Source organism: Chaetodon trifascialis, chromosome 22 (genome assembly GCF_039877785.1).
Source record: "Chaetodon trifascialis isolate fChaTrf1 chromosome 22, fChaTrf1.hap1, whole genome shotgun sequence".
Taxonomy (NCBI): domain Eukaryota; kingdom Metazoa; phylum Chordata; class Actinopteri; order Chaetodontiformes; family Chaetodontidae; genus Chaetodon; species Chaetodon trifascialis.
In genome coordinates this window covers 5,444,935-5,461,414 of record NC_092077.1, presented here as the reverse complement: position 1 = coordinate 5,461,414, position 16,480 = coordinate 5,444,935, and the positions used below count along the sequence as shown (strand labels likewise).

General features: G+C 42.9%; 1 protein-coding gene across 7 annotated transcripts in view; it reads left to right on the top strand.

Moving 5' to 3' along the window:
• Window positions 1-16,480, top strand: part of osbpl8 (oxysterol binding protein-like 8) — an 81,032-nt gene that overhangs the window by 2,121 nt on the left and 62,431 nt on the right. For 3 of the 7 annotated variants that reach the window (XM_070991687.1, XM_070991683.1, XM_070991685.1), the window contains exons 2-3: window positions 7,591-7,640; window positions 15,048-15,145. The exons of 1 other annotated variant lie outside the window; for it this stretch is intronic. In XM_070991687.1, coding sequence (XP_070847788.1) covers window positions 15,101-15,145 — 45 coding nt within the window. In that variant the 5' untranslated portion in view covers window positions 7,591-7,640; window positions 15,048-15,100. The remainder of the gene's footprint in view (window positions 1-7,590; window positions 7,641-15,047; window positions 15,146-16,480) is intronic. 3 more of the 7 variants (XM_070991691.1, XM_070991684.1, XM_070991686.1) reach the window with 1 other exon arrangement.

Genomic DNA, 16,480 nt, shown 5'->3' with positions numbered 1-16,480 from the left:
TTTGATAGAAAGGTTATTTGTATGAAGATTATTTGTATAACATGAAAATTTCCAATATGAATAAGGACGTTTCCAAATTTGAAGTGTTTCATGTCAGGTGCTCTCCGCTCAGCATGTATCCCAGATATGTGGTTGTAGGCTTAATTGACTTTAAATGAAGTGAATACTGAGGAACAGCTTCCCAATTTATGATTACAATCTTTCTGTTTGCAGAAAAATCTATTAAATTTGCAATTTCTATTTATTGTAACCTATTAAAAGCCTTTATGCAGAACTATGGCCGTGGAAAATAGAGCTTTAGTGGAACATTTACCCTGAGATGCACAGTTATATTAACTGTTAAATTATGCCAAGTGCTGCGCTAGAGGACGAACTTGTCGCAGGCAGAGAGGCTGTTTCTTTGGATACTTGCCATTTAACACAGCCTCATCTGCACAAAGCATTTTTAGCAGCTGGTTCCTGCTTTATGAATAATTACATTCGGTAAATTAAGTGCATGTATAAAATTATGAGTGTGGACAAGTCAGTCTTTTCTTTGTCGGGCAGAATACTGCTCTTCCACATACACGTCTACAGCTGTCGACGGGTTGCCTCCAAAGGAGCTTTTGTTTGGGTTTATTGTTTCATGTGTTTGCACAGGCAGGAGAAATCAAATCATGTGGGTGAAACGGGTAGGACAGAATGTGTTTTTCTTTTTTACACCCTTACTTTTCTGGTAATGGTTTGCTGAGCATGAAAGCTGTTTGCCAACACCGCCTTGTTCTTCTTATACAGACTTGATTTCAACACCCTTCCTGTTCTGAAAAAATAGAGAAGAATGTATAAAGGGAGATTTTCAGTGTATTTCTGACTTTCATTGTCCCTTGTTTCATTATACTCTATCAGTTAATGTCATGTTATGAAGAGGTCAGCAGTACTTAGTAGTTTATCTTAAATTTCCACTGATTAGGTCTGTGTAAAATAGGCTGTCAAGTGTATACTGGTGTCCCGAATGAGCTGATTCATAGTAGGTATTAAGTGTTTCAGCTGATGCATAAAGACCTCTTAAGTATTTGAAGACTTCTGTTACATTTGAAATAAATACAGTGAAAAATGAATCAGTTACAGATAGATGGACGTCTGCAGGCAGCAGCCCATGACTGTGACTCGCAGCAGCTTGACTGTTTGCCACCCTTGCAAAATGTCATATGCTGGAAACGGTTTTGGGATAGATGGTGTTCTGTGATGAAACCTGCTTCCCTTCTTTGCAGTCACTTGGTTTGTGAAAGGGATAAAACCCTTGTGCTTTTGCTCTGTCGCAGCCACATTTCTCAGAGGCTTTTGGGAATGGCAACTTTTTTTTAGGTTTGCTGTCTTTGTGAAGTCTGCATTTTAAGCTATGAGTGATGCTTTTGGATAGTAAATCGCTTTGTATGGCAGTTTTAAGGTGAAGTGTTTGTACTCTGTGCTTATCTCAGCCGATCCCCGTGGAGCTAAAAACCTGACGAAGAGTATGAATTTGGTCCTTCATCGCAGTTCGAGCCCTTCAAGGGCTTCACAGCAGCCACATTATGAAACAATTCAACAACTCCTTCCACTTGAGTCCCTCTCTGGGCAAATATTCACCTGTCAGCGAGGCCTCCAGACTCTCACACTATTAGCAGCTCAAACAAAGGCTGTGTTGCTCATGATGTTATTGAAACGCCAAGGCCAGAGCATCAGTGAAGCATTATCTACCCGGCTGGGATGCTCGGGCCACTGGCTGTGCTTTGACTGATTGGATGCATTTGCTCTGACAAATGCCAGATGTGAGATAGTTGCCTCTCCGTTCTTGTCAGTGTGGATTTGTCTAACAGCAGCACACAAATCAGGTTACATCTCAGCCCGCTTAGTTCAACAGTTTTTATTATCATCGACGAGAGCATTGGCTGAGACGTCCCGATGAAAACAGCTGTTTTTAGTCCAATGAAACCATATTGTTGTGTACCTTTCATTTCATTACCTCTGCCTCCATCATTCCGAGAATCTCGACTACCCTCGGCCCCCGGACATCAAACAAAACTGAACAAACATGCCTTTAATTCCCACCTGTCTCCAGTGATAAAGGTTTTAGTTAAGTTTCATGTGTCAGCCTTGCTCCAGGTCTACTGCTGAGCAGGATTTGGTATTTGATGAAGGAGCGTGGGCCCTTTATGAACATCCCAACCCATTAACTTCAGTGTCCACCCTTGTCGGGCCCCAGAGCATAGCTTTGGAGGTGGGGGAACCTCATTGCTGCCTACCTGAACTGCAGCTTCCTTGCGTATCACAGAGAGATCTGCTGATTTCAAAGTTACGCACGATGCACAAAATAAGTAGAAATATGGTACGATTGATCAGATAATCACACGCTGGGCTGAAGCAGACAGATCCTGACGTATTTCATCTTACTGATGTAATGACTACATGACAGATTGACTCATGACCTGAACCTTAACAAGCCTGAGTAAAAATTAATAATGTCTTTGTCTCTCCATGGAACGCAGTGACCTTGCTCTACATAAAGTAGCACTTGTGTGTTTGGTGTAAAGATAGCATTTTAGTAGCCTTTTGGATTACTAGAATCACTCTTCTCTCACGTGTTCCTTGGAGATGAATGAAGTATCTGTTAAGTGTTCAGAGAGAATTCATCTTCTTCACTCATCCCTTTTAATGTGAAAGAACTCGTCAAGTTGATTAATGCGCCCCTTCCTCCCTTTGCACTTTTGTTTGATTATCACAAGAGCTGAGTCTTCTTTGCTATCCAGAAACTGTATAATCTGAATCGGACACCTAAAAAAAAACATTGTGCATGAGCTCATGGGTGGACTTGTGAAAGCTTGGCTGTAGGTGTAACTTTTGACCACACCTATGATTGTACTGAGCGCCTTTCAGCTGCATCACACAATATCTTCAAGAGCAGACATTGTGGTTAAAACACTGACAGGTGGTGGAAATGATTACCAGCGCACCATGCTTTTACCTGAGACACTGACGTTGAATTGACTGCAATCCACTCGTGCAGCTTTCTGAAAGGATCAGCAAAAAACGTCCTTGTGTCCTTTGAACACGGTGGAATCAAAGGCTCTTGAGCATCCATTTTCTTCTCCTCTGCTGCTGTACTTAATGCGCCTTGGGTAATTTTTCTTTGTTGTCGTGGCTGTAAATATTTTCCCACAATAACAAAGGTACTAAACATGTCATAAACAAAAAGAAAAAGCATCTCAAAGGGATGTTTGATCAGAAACATAAGAGCAGGTATTTTAGTGACTGAACTAGCTGCTGCATCCCAGCGCTCTTGATGTTTTTGTTCCACTCGGTGGGTTGGTCCGCTCTCATTTTTCCCAGCTTGTGTTCTTTCTCTTTCTGGGTGCAGCTCTTATGCATGTCATACTGTTGGCCAAAAGTCTTGGTCATCAACCATTCTTCTCCCAAACAGTCATCAAATCATGCTAAAGCGCTGGAGTGAATCAAGGGAGGATGGTGGTTGCTGCTCTTTTTGAGGCATTTCCTGTCCCCATGTTAAAGCAGCTTTATCACATTTTGACATCTCATGCACAGACAGACATCCACACCTCTAATCTCACAGAGCTGAAGCCCAAAGTCATGCCTTCAGCTGTTCTTACAGGGTGTCCAGTCACACATCAGGCCTCTTTGTCCAGGATACTTTTCTTGCAGCTGTGGTGTATGTATCATGACCTGAGATATGAGTTAATGCTCTCCAGGCTCTTATAGAGATTTATGTGATTATTGACTGAATTTCGAGCTGTTTGCAGTACAAACAGGTCAGGCTGTGTCCTCGGCTTTCCAGTGTCCCAGTTCACTCATTCAGACTCCAGAGTCCTGTGCAGAGCTGCAGCTCTTTGACGGCTGCACAGTGATGCTGTTTGATGCAGAGGGACGGCGATGCTTTGTTTTGCTGAGCTCATGCTCAGATAGAGTGCACTATGTTCTGCACGGATACCATTTCAAATCATATCAGAAAGTTCGCCGCCGCTGCTACAGTAAACAAACCTGTGCCAGCTCTTAGCTTTTGAGGTATTTATTCCAGCCACTGTGTGATGACCCTCCATTCTGTTGGCAGAAGTCTCCAAAAATCACCTCAGGTCCGACTGTAATAATCCCTTCGGCCTAAGCTGCAGCCTGGGGGGAGAGGGACAGTGGCTGTGACGCAAACTTGCATACTTATGTCACTTGCATTACTCACTTAGAATTTCCACTTGGGGTGTCACATCTCTCAATTTGCAGATCTTTCTAAATAGCATCTTACAGCACAAGCAATTTGGACCAATCATGAGAGACGAGCGAGGAAGGAGGAAGCTGAATGACTAGATGGCATTTAGTTATATACTCTCCTCCATCTCCAGTTGTACAAGCAGCCATAGTGCAAGGATCAGTTTCAGTGGTGTGATAGTATCAATGACTCCCCTGCAGTGCTAACGTAGCCAGCCAAAGAAGACCTTAACAACAGAAGGTTTTCAGTTATTAAAGTTAGTAGAACAATGTTTCTGCATCAGAACTCCTCTCTCTTATTTCCCTTTTGTGCTGTTGTGATCTGCATTTTATTGTTTTTTTCAACCATATCACTGTCTCTATCTTTATACCCTCTGTTCAGGTTGGGCAGGTTTTACTGAGTCTCAGGGCAAGGGTTTGGGCTAATAGTTGGTGTTATTTGTTGAAAAGAATGCCTCCTCAACAAAGAGATTTTTAACTCCGAGGTATTTTATTAGAATTAAGCCTTTGGCTGTGCTCTGCCCTCCATTCCACTTAAAACTCTAGCAGAGTGTCACACTTGCCTCCAAACAGAGTCCACATTACAAGCCTTTGGTCTTTGACACTGCCTTCATTCTCTTCAATCCCCTTGAAGATGACTTTTCATTGCAGTGGTGTAATCTCGTCACATGGTCACAGCCATTCAGCGAGGTCAGGCGAGCTGCCCCAGTCTCTCACTCAAAAGCTCCTTTGCAGGGGAAACATTTAGTAAGATCTAGGAAGGCGCTGGGTTTAGGTGGAGTATTTGTTTCTGGATGGTGGTGATGCAATGATTCTACCTGCAGGTCTACTTTAAGCGTTACTGGGTGAACTCCTGTATCCTACCGCTAACTCGCTAGCTGACTGGGCTTGCACTGCTCTTCTGTTAACAAAGTTGAGCAAAGTGGAACTTGCTGTGAAAGTGAGTTCAGGTTCATTCGGCCCCTGTGAGTATATGCACCGACTGCAGCAATTCCACTGAACTTGATTGAATTCCCAGTGAAATCTTGCCGTTCTAAATGCTGGCGTGATCTGACTTTTATGCTGGTAATTTGCTTTCAGCAATGTCCTATTGCACTGGAAATGTGAGTTTAATGCCAAGACGGTGCTGGCAGTGATGAAGTTAATAGTCCTGACCAATGCATTAACTGATACCTGATGTGTTCTGTTGAAAAATCCTAAGTTAAACTCATTTTCAAGCAGCAACACAACAGCAGTCTTACATTTATTTCAAGAGATAAGAAATGCCTCATGAGTTGTCTGATAATCTGCCGCTGGCTGCGATCAGCTGTCAGATAGACCAGCTCAGGCTGATGCTTCACCGTTGGCTTCAAGCTTCATACAACTGTAATTGAGTTTAACATGCGTCTGTCTGTTGAGCGATGATGGAGAAGGTCAGATAGGGTGTTGCTTGTATTTCTGTTGAGCAGATGATGTTCAGAAGAAATCTTTCGCATCAGTCACTGGGTGTTTGGAATATTCAGAAGCTTTGACAGAAAATATCAAAATGGGCATTTGATTTGTTATGTTTGAGATATTTTTACAAAATGTTGATTTGCACAGAAATGTCGTCAAATGGACTTTTGATGGTGTTTTTTAGCATCAGATAGTTGTGGAAACCAGACTGTTTGCTCCTTCAGGGGAGCAACACAAACCAGTAAAGGGAAAACTTTTTTAGGTCGTGGAGGTGCTCTGATTGTGCTCCAGGGGTCAGGAAGCACTCTGCTAAGATGCTGTGAGGTGCTTTGGATCCCTACCTGGTGAACCCTCTGATGCCATGTTTTATCAAATATTGTTTACATCCAAATGCCCATGGCTGTGTGGTGCCATTGTATGGTATATGCGTGTTGTGATAGCTCTGACCTGCCTGTTCTTCCCTCAGAAACACACTCACAGCTGGCTGCTTTTGTCAGCAGCATGTTTCCCCTGCAGCTTGACTAATACATACGCACACCGCACATAATAACACAGGAACCATACATCCTGCATGTTACACACACACACACACACACACACACACACACACACACACACACACACACACACACACACACACACACACACACACACACACAGGCTATATGCCTCAAGGATGGGTAAGGACTTAGAGCATGTAAGTTTTGCCAGTTGTATGTTGCTGATTTGTTTTGCTGGTTCGCCTGTTGAACTTGCCGTTAGCACGCTCTGCAGCTGATGTGGCTAGCAGCATCTCTTATAGATGCATAAGCTGGACTATTAACATCGAGGGACAGTCAAGAGAAACTTTGTGGACATTAAGCCTCGTTTGAAGCCAGTTAAATAACAAGGGTAGTATCTTGGATGTGGGAAACCGTTTTTTCATGTTGCATGTTATGTTTAGCCAGAGCTGATGTTATCTCCACACTTCATACTGCAACACGCTCAGCTGGTTTTTTTTAGTACAGGAGAGCCTCCTCTGCTGTGTACCACCTTGGTATGTGTGTCTGTTGCTGCTGTATGTAAAGGTAGTTCATAGATATGTCCCATGTATACTGACAGTTGTACTGATATAATATACTTTCAGATTTCTGATCCTACCCCTTGTCGAACTCTGAGAATGAGTCACATGACGTTTACTGATTAACTTACATCAGGCCTGTACCTCATTTTCTTTAAAAAAAAACCCAAAACAAAACCAAAACAAAAAAACACTGCGATATAAATTTTTGATCTTATCACCCACACCAGAAGATAGACTTTCTTACCGGTTCATAAAATAAACTATTACACCCCCAAAAGGCTACTTGCACATGATAAAAACTCCTAATACTTAATTCTTAGGTCAGTTTCATTCCTCTCTTTCCAGTTGGAGTTGGGGCTAATTGGAAGTAGCATTAGCTCGTAACTCTAGCATTATTTGCCTTGGGCGCACTTCTCTTCATAACCCTACTGTCAGCACACAGGTCACAGTCTCATAGAAATAACAGACGTATTGTTTAGGCAGCGTGGTTCAGACTATAGCCTCACTCACCACTTCTTCTTTATGTAGCTCCTCCAGGAACGATATCAATCTCTCATTTATTGCATGCTGTGTGTGTGTGTGTGTGTGTGTCGGGGGGGGGGGGGTCACATCCAGCTTACACCTCTGCCATTGCACACACACACACAGAGGGAGCTCTCACTGCTGCTCCACGGCCGATACTGGCAGCCTGCAGCACTAGCCTACAATTCAGAGGAGGAGGAAGAAATATGGTGATGTCATCTCTATGTCTCTCTCTCTCTCTCTCTCTCTCTCTCTCTCTCTCTCTCTCTCTCTCTCTCTCTCTCTCTCTCTCTCTCTCTCTCTCTCTCCCTCTCCCCCCTCTCTCCCTCGCCCTCTCTCAGAGGCTGTGCTGTGAATGTAATGGTGCTTTCTGCTACCAGAGCTGCATGAGGTAGGTCCTTCATTCACCTCCCTGCGCTCTCTTGCACATGTTCATGCTGCGTCGGTCCTGTTGCCTCCACGCTTCTGTATTTGCGTGTTTAGATTTCCCTGCACTTGAAGCCGATAGCTGCGTTCTGTTTATGTTGTTGTGTGCTGGATGCTGTCACTCTTGAGGCTTCTTTTGCGTGTGTGTGTAGGAAGGCTCCGTTATGGGTAACAGATGCTAATACACTGGGGTCACATCACACCAGAGCTTGATGATGTGTCCCGCTACCCGGCTAGCTAGGCAGAATGTGCCTGATGGTGTCAGACTGCAGATAGCTGTTGAAATCTCAGGCTGAGACGAGGAGGTGAATCATACTTGTCCAGCTTCTGACAGCGCCGATCTTGTAGAGATGATGACTACAATCCTGTCTTCCAGCTCCCCCCTTTTTTTCCCAGGTGCTCTTTTCTGAAAAAGTCATTCACGGGGCACAGAGATATAAATTGTCGGCCACCGTGAACTTTGCACTCGTTACTTCCCCATGATGTCTGCAGATCCTTTTGAAGCGTAAAATGCGATCTTTAGGCTCGATGTTCAGGCATCTCAGCCTCACATCTTTTCTCCCCTTTCAGTTATGCAAGAGGTATCACACACACACACAAACAGTCATATTATTCAACTCGGGCTGTGTGCGTCATACACATTTTCACTGTAGTGGAGCTGTGGCTCTGTTCTCTCTCTGTGATTTTCCTCTCTGTCTTTGTGGTGGGGTTGGTTTGTACTGTTCTTTATGAGCCAACAGCCTGTAAGAAAGCCAAGCAGCTGCAGTGTTTCTCCTATAAGGGGATTGACCACTCTGAGGTCACCACAGTCTCCTTGACACCGCAGGAGTTCAGACCCTCTCATCCTCCTTCTCCTCCTCCTCCTCCTCCTCATCAGCATTCCCATCCACACATCGCTCTGATGGATCAGATAAATGGATGTTAGTGAGCGCTGAGTCACCTTGTTGCATTTTACAAGTGTAATTTTGCAAGGTGCTCCTCATGCCATTCCTCCACAGTACAGATGGGATGTCATAGAGAGAAGAGATTCTCTGTCATGTGGGTAGAGCAACACAGGAGCACTGCTTCAACACGAGGAACCAATAATAACAGTCATTATATAATTCTGAATCCGCTTTATTTACATGATAATGGTCTTGTTTCTGGTTGAACAGGACTCCATTTGGCTGTGCCGGTGTGCCGCATGTTATGTAGAGGCAAGTGTGTGGAAACTGGCCTTAATGGTCTGCGTGTGGCACATGAGGCGACATGGCATTGAATTTCAATCAAGTGGTGATCGAACCGTGGCCAGAAGTGTGACAGCAGATGCTGCCGGAGCAGTTACTAGTGAGGATGAGCTGAAGTAGAAACGGGTTTGCAACAGATAAACATGTTCACAGACAAGAGCGGTGATAATTTCTATTTCTCATATTGTCAACAAATTCCATTAAAAGATCAAAGACTGGGTCACATGTTCCTTTATTATCAGTACCACACAGTGTAATTTACAGCTGCCCCTATTAAACAATTAATCTATTATATTTATTACCAACTATTCTGAGCAATTTTGTAAGAAAGAAAAGTAAAAAATTCTTTCATTCCAGCTTCTTACAAGTGGATATTGTCTAGTTTTTCGTTTTGGACAAAACACAACATTCGAGGACGTCCTCTCAGGCTTTAGCAAACACTGATCAACAATTTTCACAATTTTTTGACATTTTATAGACCAAATAACAAATCAAATCATTTTCACATTTCTGCAAGTTCTATCTGTCAGCTCTGACATAACTCAAGCCAACACGAGGCTCCTGAGTGTGTCAGCCTGCCTTATAAAAAGCTTTTTATATCGTTTCTGCTTTATTAGATGGCTAAATCTCCAGGATGCTCCCAGATGCTTTATTGTGAAGACATCTTGTGTTGATAAAAACAGGATCTGTTCTGAAATGAATTTTAATCTGTGCTACAGAAATGGCTGGCAGATAATATTTAATTGTACAATGCTGCAATTATTTTTGTAAAGCCCTGCATTGGCTGGGCGTGTATTCCTACGTGTATCAGATTTAACACTGCTTTCCTCGACTTTTGCGCATGTCTATCCCTGTCAGGGGGATGAAAAGTGATTCTTATTCTGGTGAAACAGTGCTGGATTCTCTGTGGTCGAGCAAGGCAATCCTCTGCCTCTGCTTACACGGTTGAATATTCCTCACTCCCTGACCCACATGGATTAATTCTGTTTAAAGATGTCACCCCCTGAGCATGGCACCGAACTGGGACAGGCAGAAGATTACATTGGACCAAGTGACTTGAATGCCCCCTCTCCCCTGCTCTTTGTCCTGTTCTCATTTCCATCGAGGGCATTTTTGAAAACATAGTTTGACCATCAGCCCCTCATTCCTGACGAGCTGGCATTTCTAGCATAGCCTCATGTTTAATATGTCTTGACAGGAAATGACTTCCAGCATATTTTATCTTCAATAGATTCCCGAGCTCCATATGTCTTATTTATGTGTGTAATGAGAAGTGGTGGAGTGATGATGGTGCTGTATCTGCAGTGCTATAGGGGATAGACGCCTCCAGATGGAAGCTGCCAGTTGTCTTTAATGGTATGGTTATTAACTGTGTTCTGTTGTAATACTTGGTAGTTTTTAGGGTGGCTTACATTGAAGCTGCACTTTTCTTGGTGGGAGTTCAGTATGAGAAAAATTCGAGGGGCTAGCATTTAGCTCACAGCACCTCTGTGCTTCGGTGTAGCCTCACAGAGCTGCAGTACTGAGCCGTTCACCTCGAGGCAGGGTGTGCCTGGTCCTGCCCTTCTTCCTCATAATCGGTCACGTTCATGCCTCAGCCCTGTCGGTCATCTTGATGAAACCTAGCTTGAGGTTGAAGTATTTGGCATCTGTGGTTTCAGCACAGAAGAAACAGGTAGTCAGCAGTGGGTGAGCAAACAATGAGGATGTTTCCTGGTGGTTTCAGCATGTAGACGGTCACAAAGTGAAACATGAAATATTTCATACACTGTAATTTATTGAATTACAAAAACAGAGGCCTCGTTCAGAATCGTCAGAGCGGCTGACATGAGTGAATAAATCCTTAGACAAAAGCCTAGAAATGACACTTGTCTGCGCGGTGGTTTGGTGTTTGAATCCTATTACTGAAGCGAGGAGAAAGCAGGGACCGACATACAACATTGTCACAATCTCACCCTTTGCTGTTATCACTCATCTAGCATGGTAGCACACCGTATGTCTCACTTAACCACTGGTAATCATTTCCCACACACTCAGCAGTGACAGCGGTGATAGGCCGCTATAGATCTGCTTCTCCAGCTGTCAGAGAGCTGCCTCTCCTTTTGAGGACGGACAGCAACATCACTACAATCAGCTTAGGAGCCTGAAATGATTGCTGTCCTTGGCTGCCCTTGAGCTGAGTGCTACTGTTAATCTGAAAGCGATCAAAGTATTTCACTGCTGCCTGTTCATAGCGACAAGCAATCCAAACAAATATTTTCTGGCTTGCTCTTATTGTTTTCAACCAAGCATTTTCCATCATGTATGTTTTTGGTCAAAAGTCTATATGCATCATATTTTGTGATATTTGTAATGATTGACAAACTTCAGTTTGTGTTCTGCGGCCTTAATTAGACCTTAATTCTAAGTAAAATTTGACATAACTGCTCTGCATGGCAATCATTTCCTATTCAGCATCAGGACCCTGAGGCACATGACTATTTATTTAATGCCAGGGATGTTGTGTTATCATTCCTAACTGAAACATTTTGCATTTGTTATTGTGGCATTGTTTCATAAATCCACCTCTTAGCCAACGTGGGCCTTCATCTCTCCAAATATGCAATCAGGAATGGTGAAGAAAGGTCACCTGTTCAACAAGACCTGCTCATCCACCTAAAACATTTTTATCTTCATGTCCTCCAAAGGTGAAAGTAGAGATACTATTGAAACTGTAAATCTGTTAGACAGTAACTTTGGCCACAACCTTGACAGTGTTCGTGAAAATTTTAGATGATTGCTAAGATGTTACATAATGCAACTAATATTAATATTATTGTGCTGATACTCTGCCCCGCTTTGCAGAGTGTGATCCGTCCATTTGCTCATCTGTAAATCCAATCATTTGGAATGCCAGTGTTGCATATTCACCCACCTTGACTTTATGCGTTTGAAGTAGAGTTCAAATTTGAAAATGTGCCAACTAAAAACATTATTCCCAGAGGTTTCCCTGCTGTCTCTTGGCTCTGTGGAGAAACCCCTCAGCCAGTGTTTCTGCCTTTGTTTTGGAGCCACTGCCAAGCCACAAATTTCAGATTCCCTGTGCGTTTGCCCTCTGTCTTTGGCAATGATTCATAGCTTTTAGCTCAACAGACTGCTGTGGTATGACTGAAACTGTTACGTGCCACATCAGAGTGTCTGTCGCTTCCTTGACCGTTGTGTACGTATATCATTGGAAGTGTCATAATCAGAGCTTGGTAAGGACATAGAAAAAAGCTTTAACAATATTAATAATAAACAAAGTGTTTATTTATTGATTTTTGGTCTGCTAGTGACACGAGGAATCCTGCAGAGAACACGACTGTCTGTGAGAATATTTAAACACAATCCATCCAATAGATGAGACATTTTGCTCACAAAACAACAAAGTAAAGATCCTTGCCATGCCCCCATAAGCACAGCTGCTAATAGAAGGCAGCTTCAGAGCTAATGTGTCGTCATCCACAAAGGAAGCTGCAGCAGAGGCTGAAGCACATGTTGCCCTGTCACGAGTCTTTGTGGGTAAGAGTGTGAACTAAAGACTGAAAACTTACGTCAGTGGCAAAGAACGTACTCCAGACCCAGAGATAAGATGGAACACTTGTGTTTGCCAGAGGGAAGTTCAGTTGTCATCGCACTTCAGAGACAGAATAATAGCAGTAAATGTTGACAAAGAATGATGGGAAAAAATGTTTGCCTCCCTTACACGACTACAAAACATTCCCTGTAGTTGCAGGCCTTGATTTCTGTGTTATGTTCCTACCTCAGCTGTGTGGCGGCTGCTCCAGGCTGAGTCATGGACTGATTGCTAAAGCCGGTTTTGAGGAAGAGTGGAAACCATCTGTCTCGGCATGACGGGTCCTTGAGAGTGGAGGCCAGATGAAGTGTGTGTGCTGGCTGGAGCCAAGAGGCTGTTGGAGCGTTGGAGCATTACATTAGTAGAATGACTGGTGGGGGGATTTAGTGACCTTCTCTTTGTCAGGATGTCCTCCTGTCCTCTGTCTGATATTAGGACCTATTTGTCTCTGAAGTGTCTCCTCAAGCCAAATCCTTCCTTCCTGCTAGATTTCTTATACTTCCTCCATACCCTCTTTCTAAGGAAACTTCCTTTACTGATATTGGCATGAGCTGCCTGCCTGTCAACAAAACTTCAGACATACAAATACACCAAATAATCATTTGCATTTTCTTAAATTGTTATAGTTATTTTTTGCAGAAACTATATTGGATTATAGTTTCCCAAAGAAATGGGGTTCAAATAGAACATCATTGAAACACTGAATAAAATGAGTTGAACCACAATAAAATCCAGCTTTCTCAGACTGGTTTTCAGTACAGTATGGCCTCAGCCTCCTTCCTAGACTCATCTGAATCCCCACACCCTATTTTGGCTTTCATGACTTGAACCTGGAAGAGCCTTTCCATGTCCCCATGAGGTATTTATGGCACTGTTTGAGCTCTGATTGCTCAGGATAAGATTGCCCTTGCTTGTGATTCAATCACCGCTCTCAGTGCAGTTGATAGAGGCAAACCAAATTATGTGTTTTGAATCTTTATTCAGGAATGAGTGACTAAATATATTCTCTTTTTTTTTTTACCACAGCTTTGTTTCACAATTGTGAATCCAAAGACATCATTTTGAGCCCACTCTAACTGCCATGTTCCAGTATCGACTCTCACCCAGAGAGCTGCAACACCTTCAATTTAGCCTCTTTATTAATGCATACAGTAAGCTTGCAATGCTTGAGTTTTTTTCACACCATCCTTGCATCTGCATTTTCATCCCTTAAGTCGTAGTTCTTCTTTCTCAAGCGCTCTCTTGTGGTAACATCGTCTGATAAATTAGAAACTCCGTTGGACAGGGTTCATACCATTATATCCACATGAAACAGCAATCAGCATAAGTGGCTGCCTCATGTAATCTTGAAAGCATTTTTAGAACAACCACGTGTCGGCGGGCAGTTGCTCCACCCAAAATAATCTCCCTGAAAGCGTAGCCCGTAATTAACAGATGGTCCCACTTGTTCATGAAGTCGTGTTGAGGATTTAAGTGACAGTAGCATTACAATGGCGGACAGTGGGGTTAGGCCTGTATTTCATTGTGTGTAGGTAGAGTGACTGCATGGAGAAGAAATAGGTAATGAGTTGGACCATTCAAGAGCTTGTTGATGGAGGGGTGGGTGGGGTAATGAATGCTAATGGCCTGATGCACGCAATTTGCTTTTGTGTAGTTCACATTAGTGCCTGTTAGCTCTGTTTCCCATAAATTGTCAATAAAATCGTTTTGGGACTCTCCATGGAAGAGTGCCACGCGGGCCATTAGACATTGAAGTTAGCGTTAGGGTTATAGGATTCAAGAGCTTATAATTGGGTCTGAAATTTGAGATGTAGGGGAGCTTTTGTTGGATATAGAATCAATTTAATCCGTGAAGGTACTTGCTAGATACTAAAAATGTTTGTCTGTGTGTGCTCAAAGCTTATTGTATCCTCGTGGATCTAAATTTACACAAGCACACACATTCCTGTACATTCCCACTTTTAATATGCTATACAAAGAGTAGAAGGGTCACATTCCTGTGGATTCACAAAGTAACCTACAACAGATACCCTCACTGATGTACCCTTGAGTAATTCTCCAGTAGGTCAGTGGAGCGGCCAAGTGGCAGCCACCAGAAGCCTCCCCTTGATAGATAAAGGTTAAAAACAGTGTCACACTCCAACACTTCTATAGGGAAAACAAGCTGAGGGCAGACAGAAAAAGATTTTTTTCAGGACTCTCTGGGAGAAGGAGCTGACAGGTTGGCTTATCTTCTATCCTCCCCTGCTTGCACAAGGAGCAGGCTGTTTACTAAAGGCCTGGAGCCACAGCACATTTGTTTGGGTGGAGAAAAGGCAGTGGGGAATGGTGAGCAGATTTCTGATGCCTCAGTATGAAGTGACAGAAATTGGAAAACACTCTCTTTGTGTGTCTCAGTGGTTTGATCTGATAAGTAGGTATGATGTTCCAAATAAGTCCAATGTTGCAAACTAGCTGTTCCACATTTTTTGAACACATACACTTGAAATTGTGAAGTGTAATAAATGGCACCTGTGTGTGGTGGTAACACATTGCATCTCCCTCTTCGCAGATATGCAGTCGTCAGAGCATCGCTGACAGGCTTGGCTCTGGATTAGCACCACCATGGAGTCATCCTCTGAGTCCCAGCAGGAGCCTGAGAAAACTTTGGTGAGTCAAAACACCCGCATACGTAGATATAGTCCCATATGGAGGTATTCAATCCAAAAAAAAGGGGATGGTGCTTTTAAAGGATAAGAGTTTACTTCTTAACTGCTATATTCTTTAAACATTCTGACTGATTAATTCAATGTGACTTTTGTTATCGAGTATTTTGGAATGAAACTCTCTCCAAAAAGCATACCTTGGTAGGCACCACTTCAGATCAAACAAGCGATGTTAAAATCCACCCACCCTGCCTCATTGCCTTTTAGACTCTGATAACTGTCCTTAGTAATTAGTGGTCTTCACTCAACCTCTGTGCGTAGTCATTTGTAGAAACGGCTTCCTGTTTCCTGCTGTCAACAGTGACGGTATGTCTGCTCTAGGAGGACTCTCCGAACCTTTAACCTCCATCCAAAAATGTGCTTTTCTTGGTCTTGACGAGCATGATTTGTGGCCAATCCTGGTCCAATATTCAGCATACACAAATGTGATGTGGACACCTGAAGCCTCCAGTGCACATACACTGAGACTGGACGTCTTGTGTCCAGCAGTTGAATGAAAAATATTTACATTAACACATTCTGGAATTTTTTAATGAGGAAGAAGTAGTAGGTGCCATTTTAAGGATTTTAATGTGGTGATTATGCTTTTTCTTTCTTTCATAAACCGAGACACACATCACACATTTTTTATGCGCGCCTTAATACACGTGGGACGTTTAATCATTAGCTCCAGGTGCTAATATTGCTAACCTGCCACAGGGTTGTCAGGGTCACCGTGGCAGCAATTTGCTCTTTGCTGCCTTTAATTAAACTCCTATCATTGTGTGTGTGTGTGTGTGTGTGTGTGTGTGTGTGTGTGTGTGTGTGTGTGTGTGTGTGTGTGTGTGTGTGTGTGTGTGTGTGTGTGTGTGTGTGTGTGTGTGTGTGTGTGTGTGTGTGTGTGTGTGTGTGTGTGTGTGTGTGTGTGTCAGGATGTAGACAAGACAGCTGAAGTCACTTTGGCTGCAGACGATTAAAGGTCACACATAATTGTGTTTCTTCAACATACTTTTCTTAGGGACAGAAATTGTGATAAAATAGGCCAATGAAAATGAAAAGGACACAGTCATCTGTAGCTCTTCTTTTATTCTGCAACATAATATAAAGTTGTGGCAATTTTCAGTTAGGTGCTGCAGGTATCATTCCTCTTTTGACACAATTTCATTGATCATTCAGTGTTTTCTTGTTCTTGTAGACAGTTTAGTTTAGGATTTTACTCCCAACAAACCGCACAGCAGGCCTCCTTTCAGTTATCTGTCATGGTCATACATGGAGAACATATATTTTTGAATAATGTTCT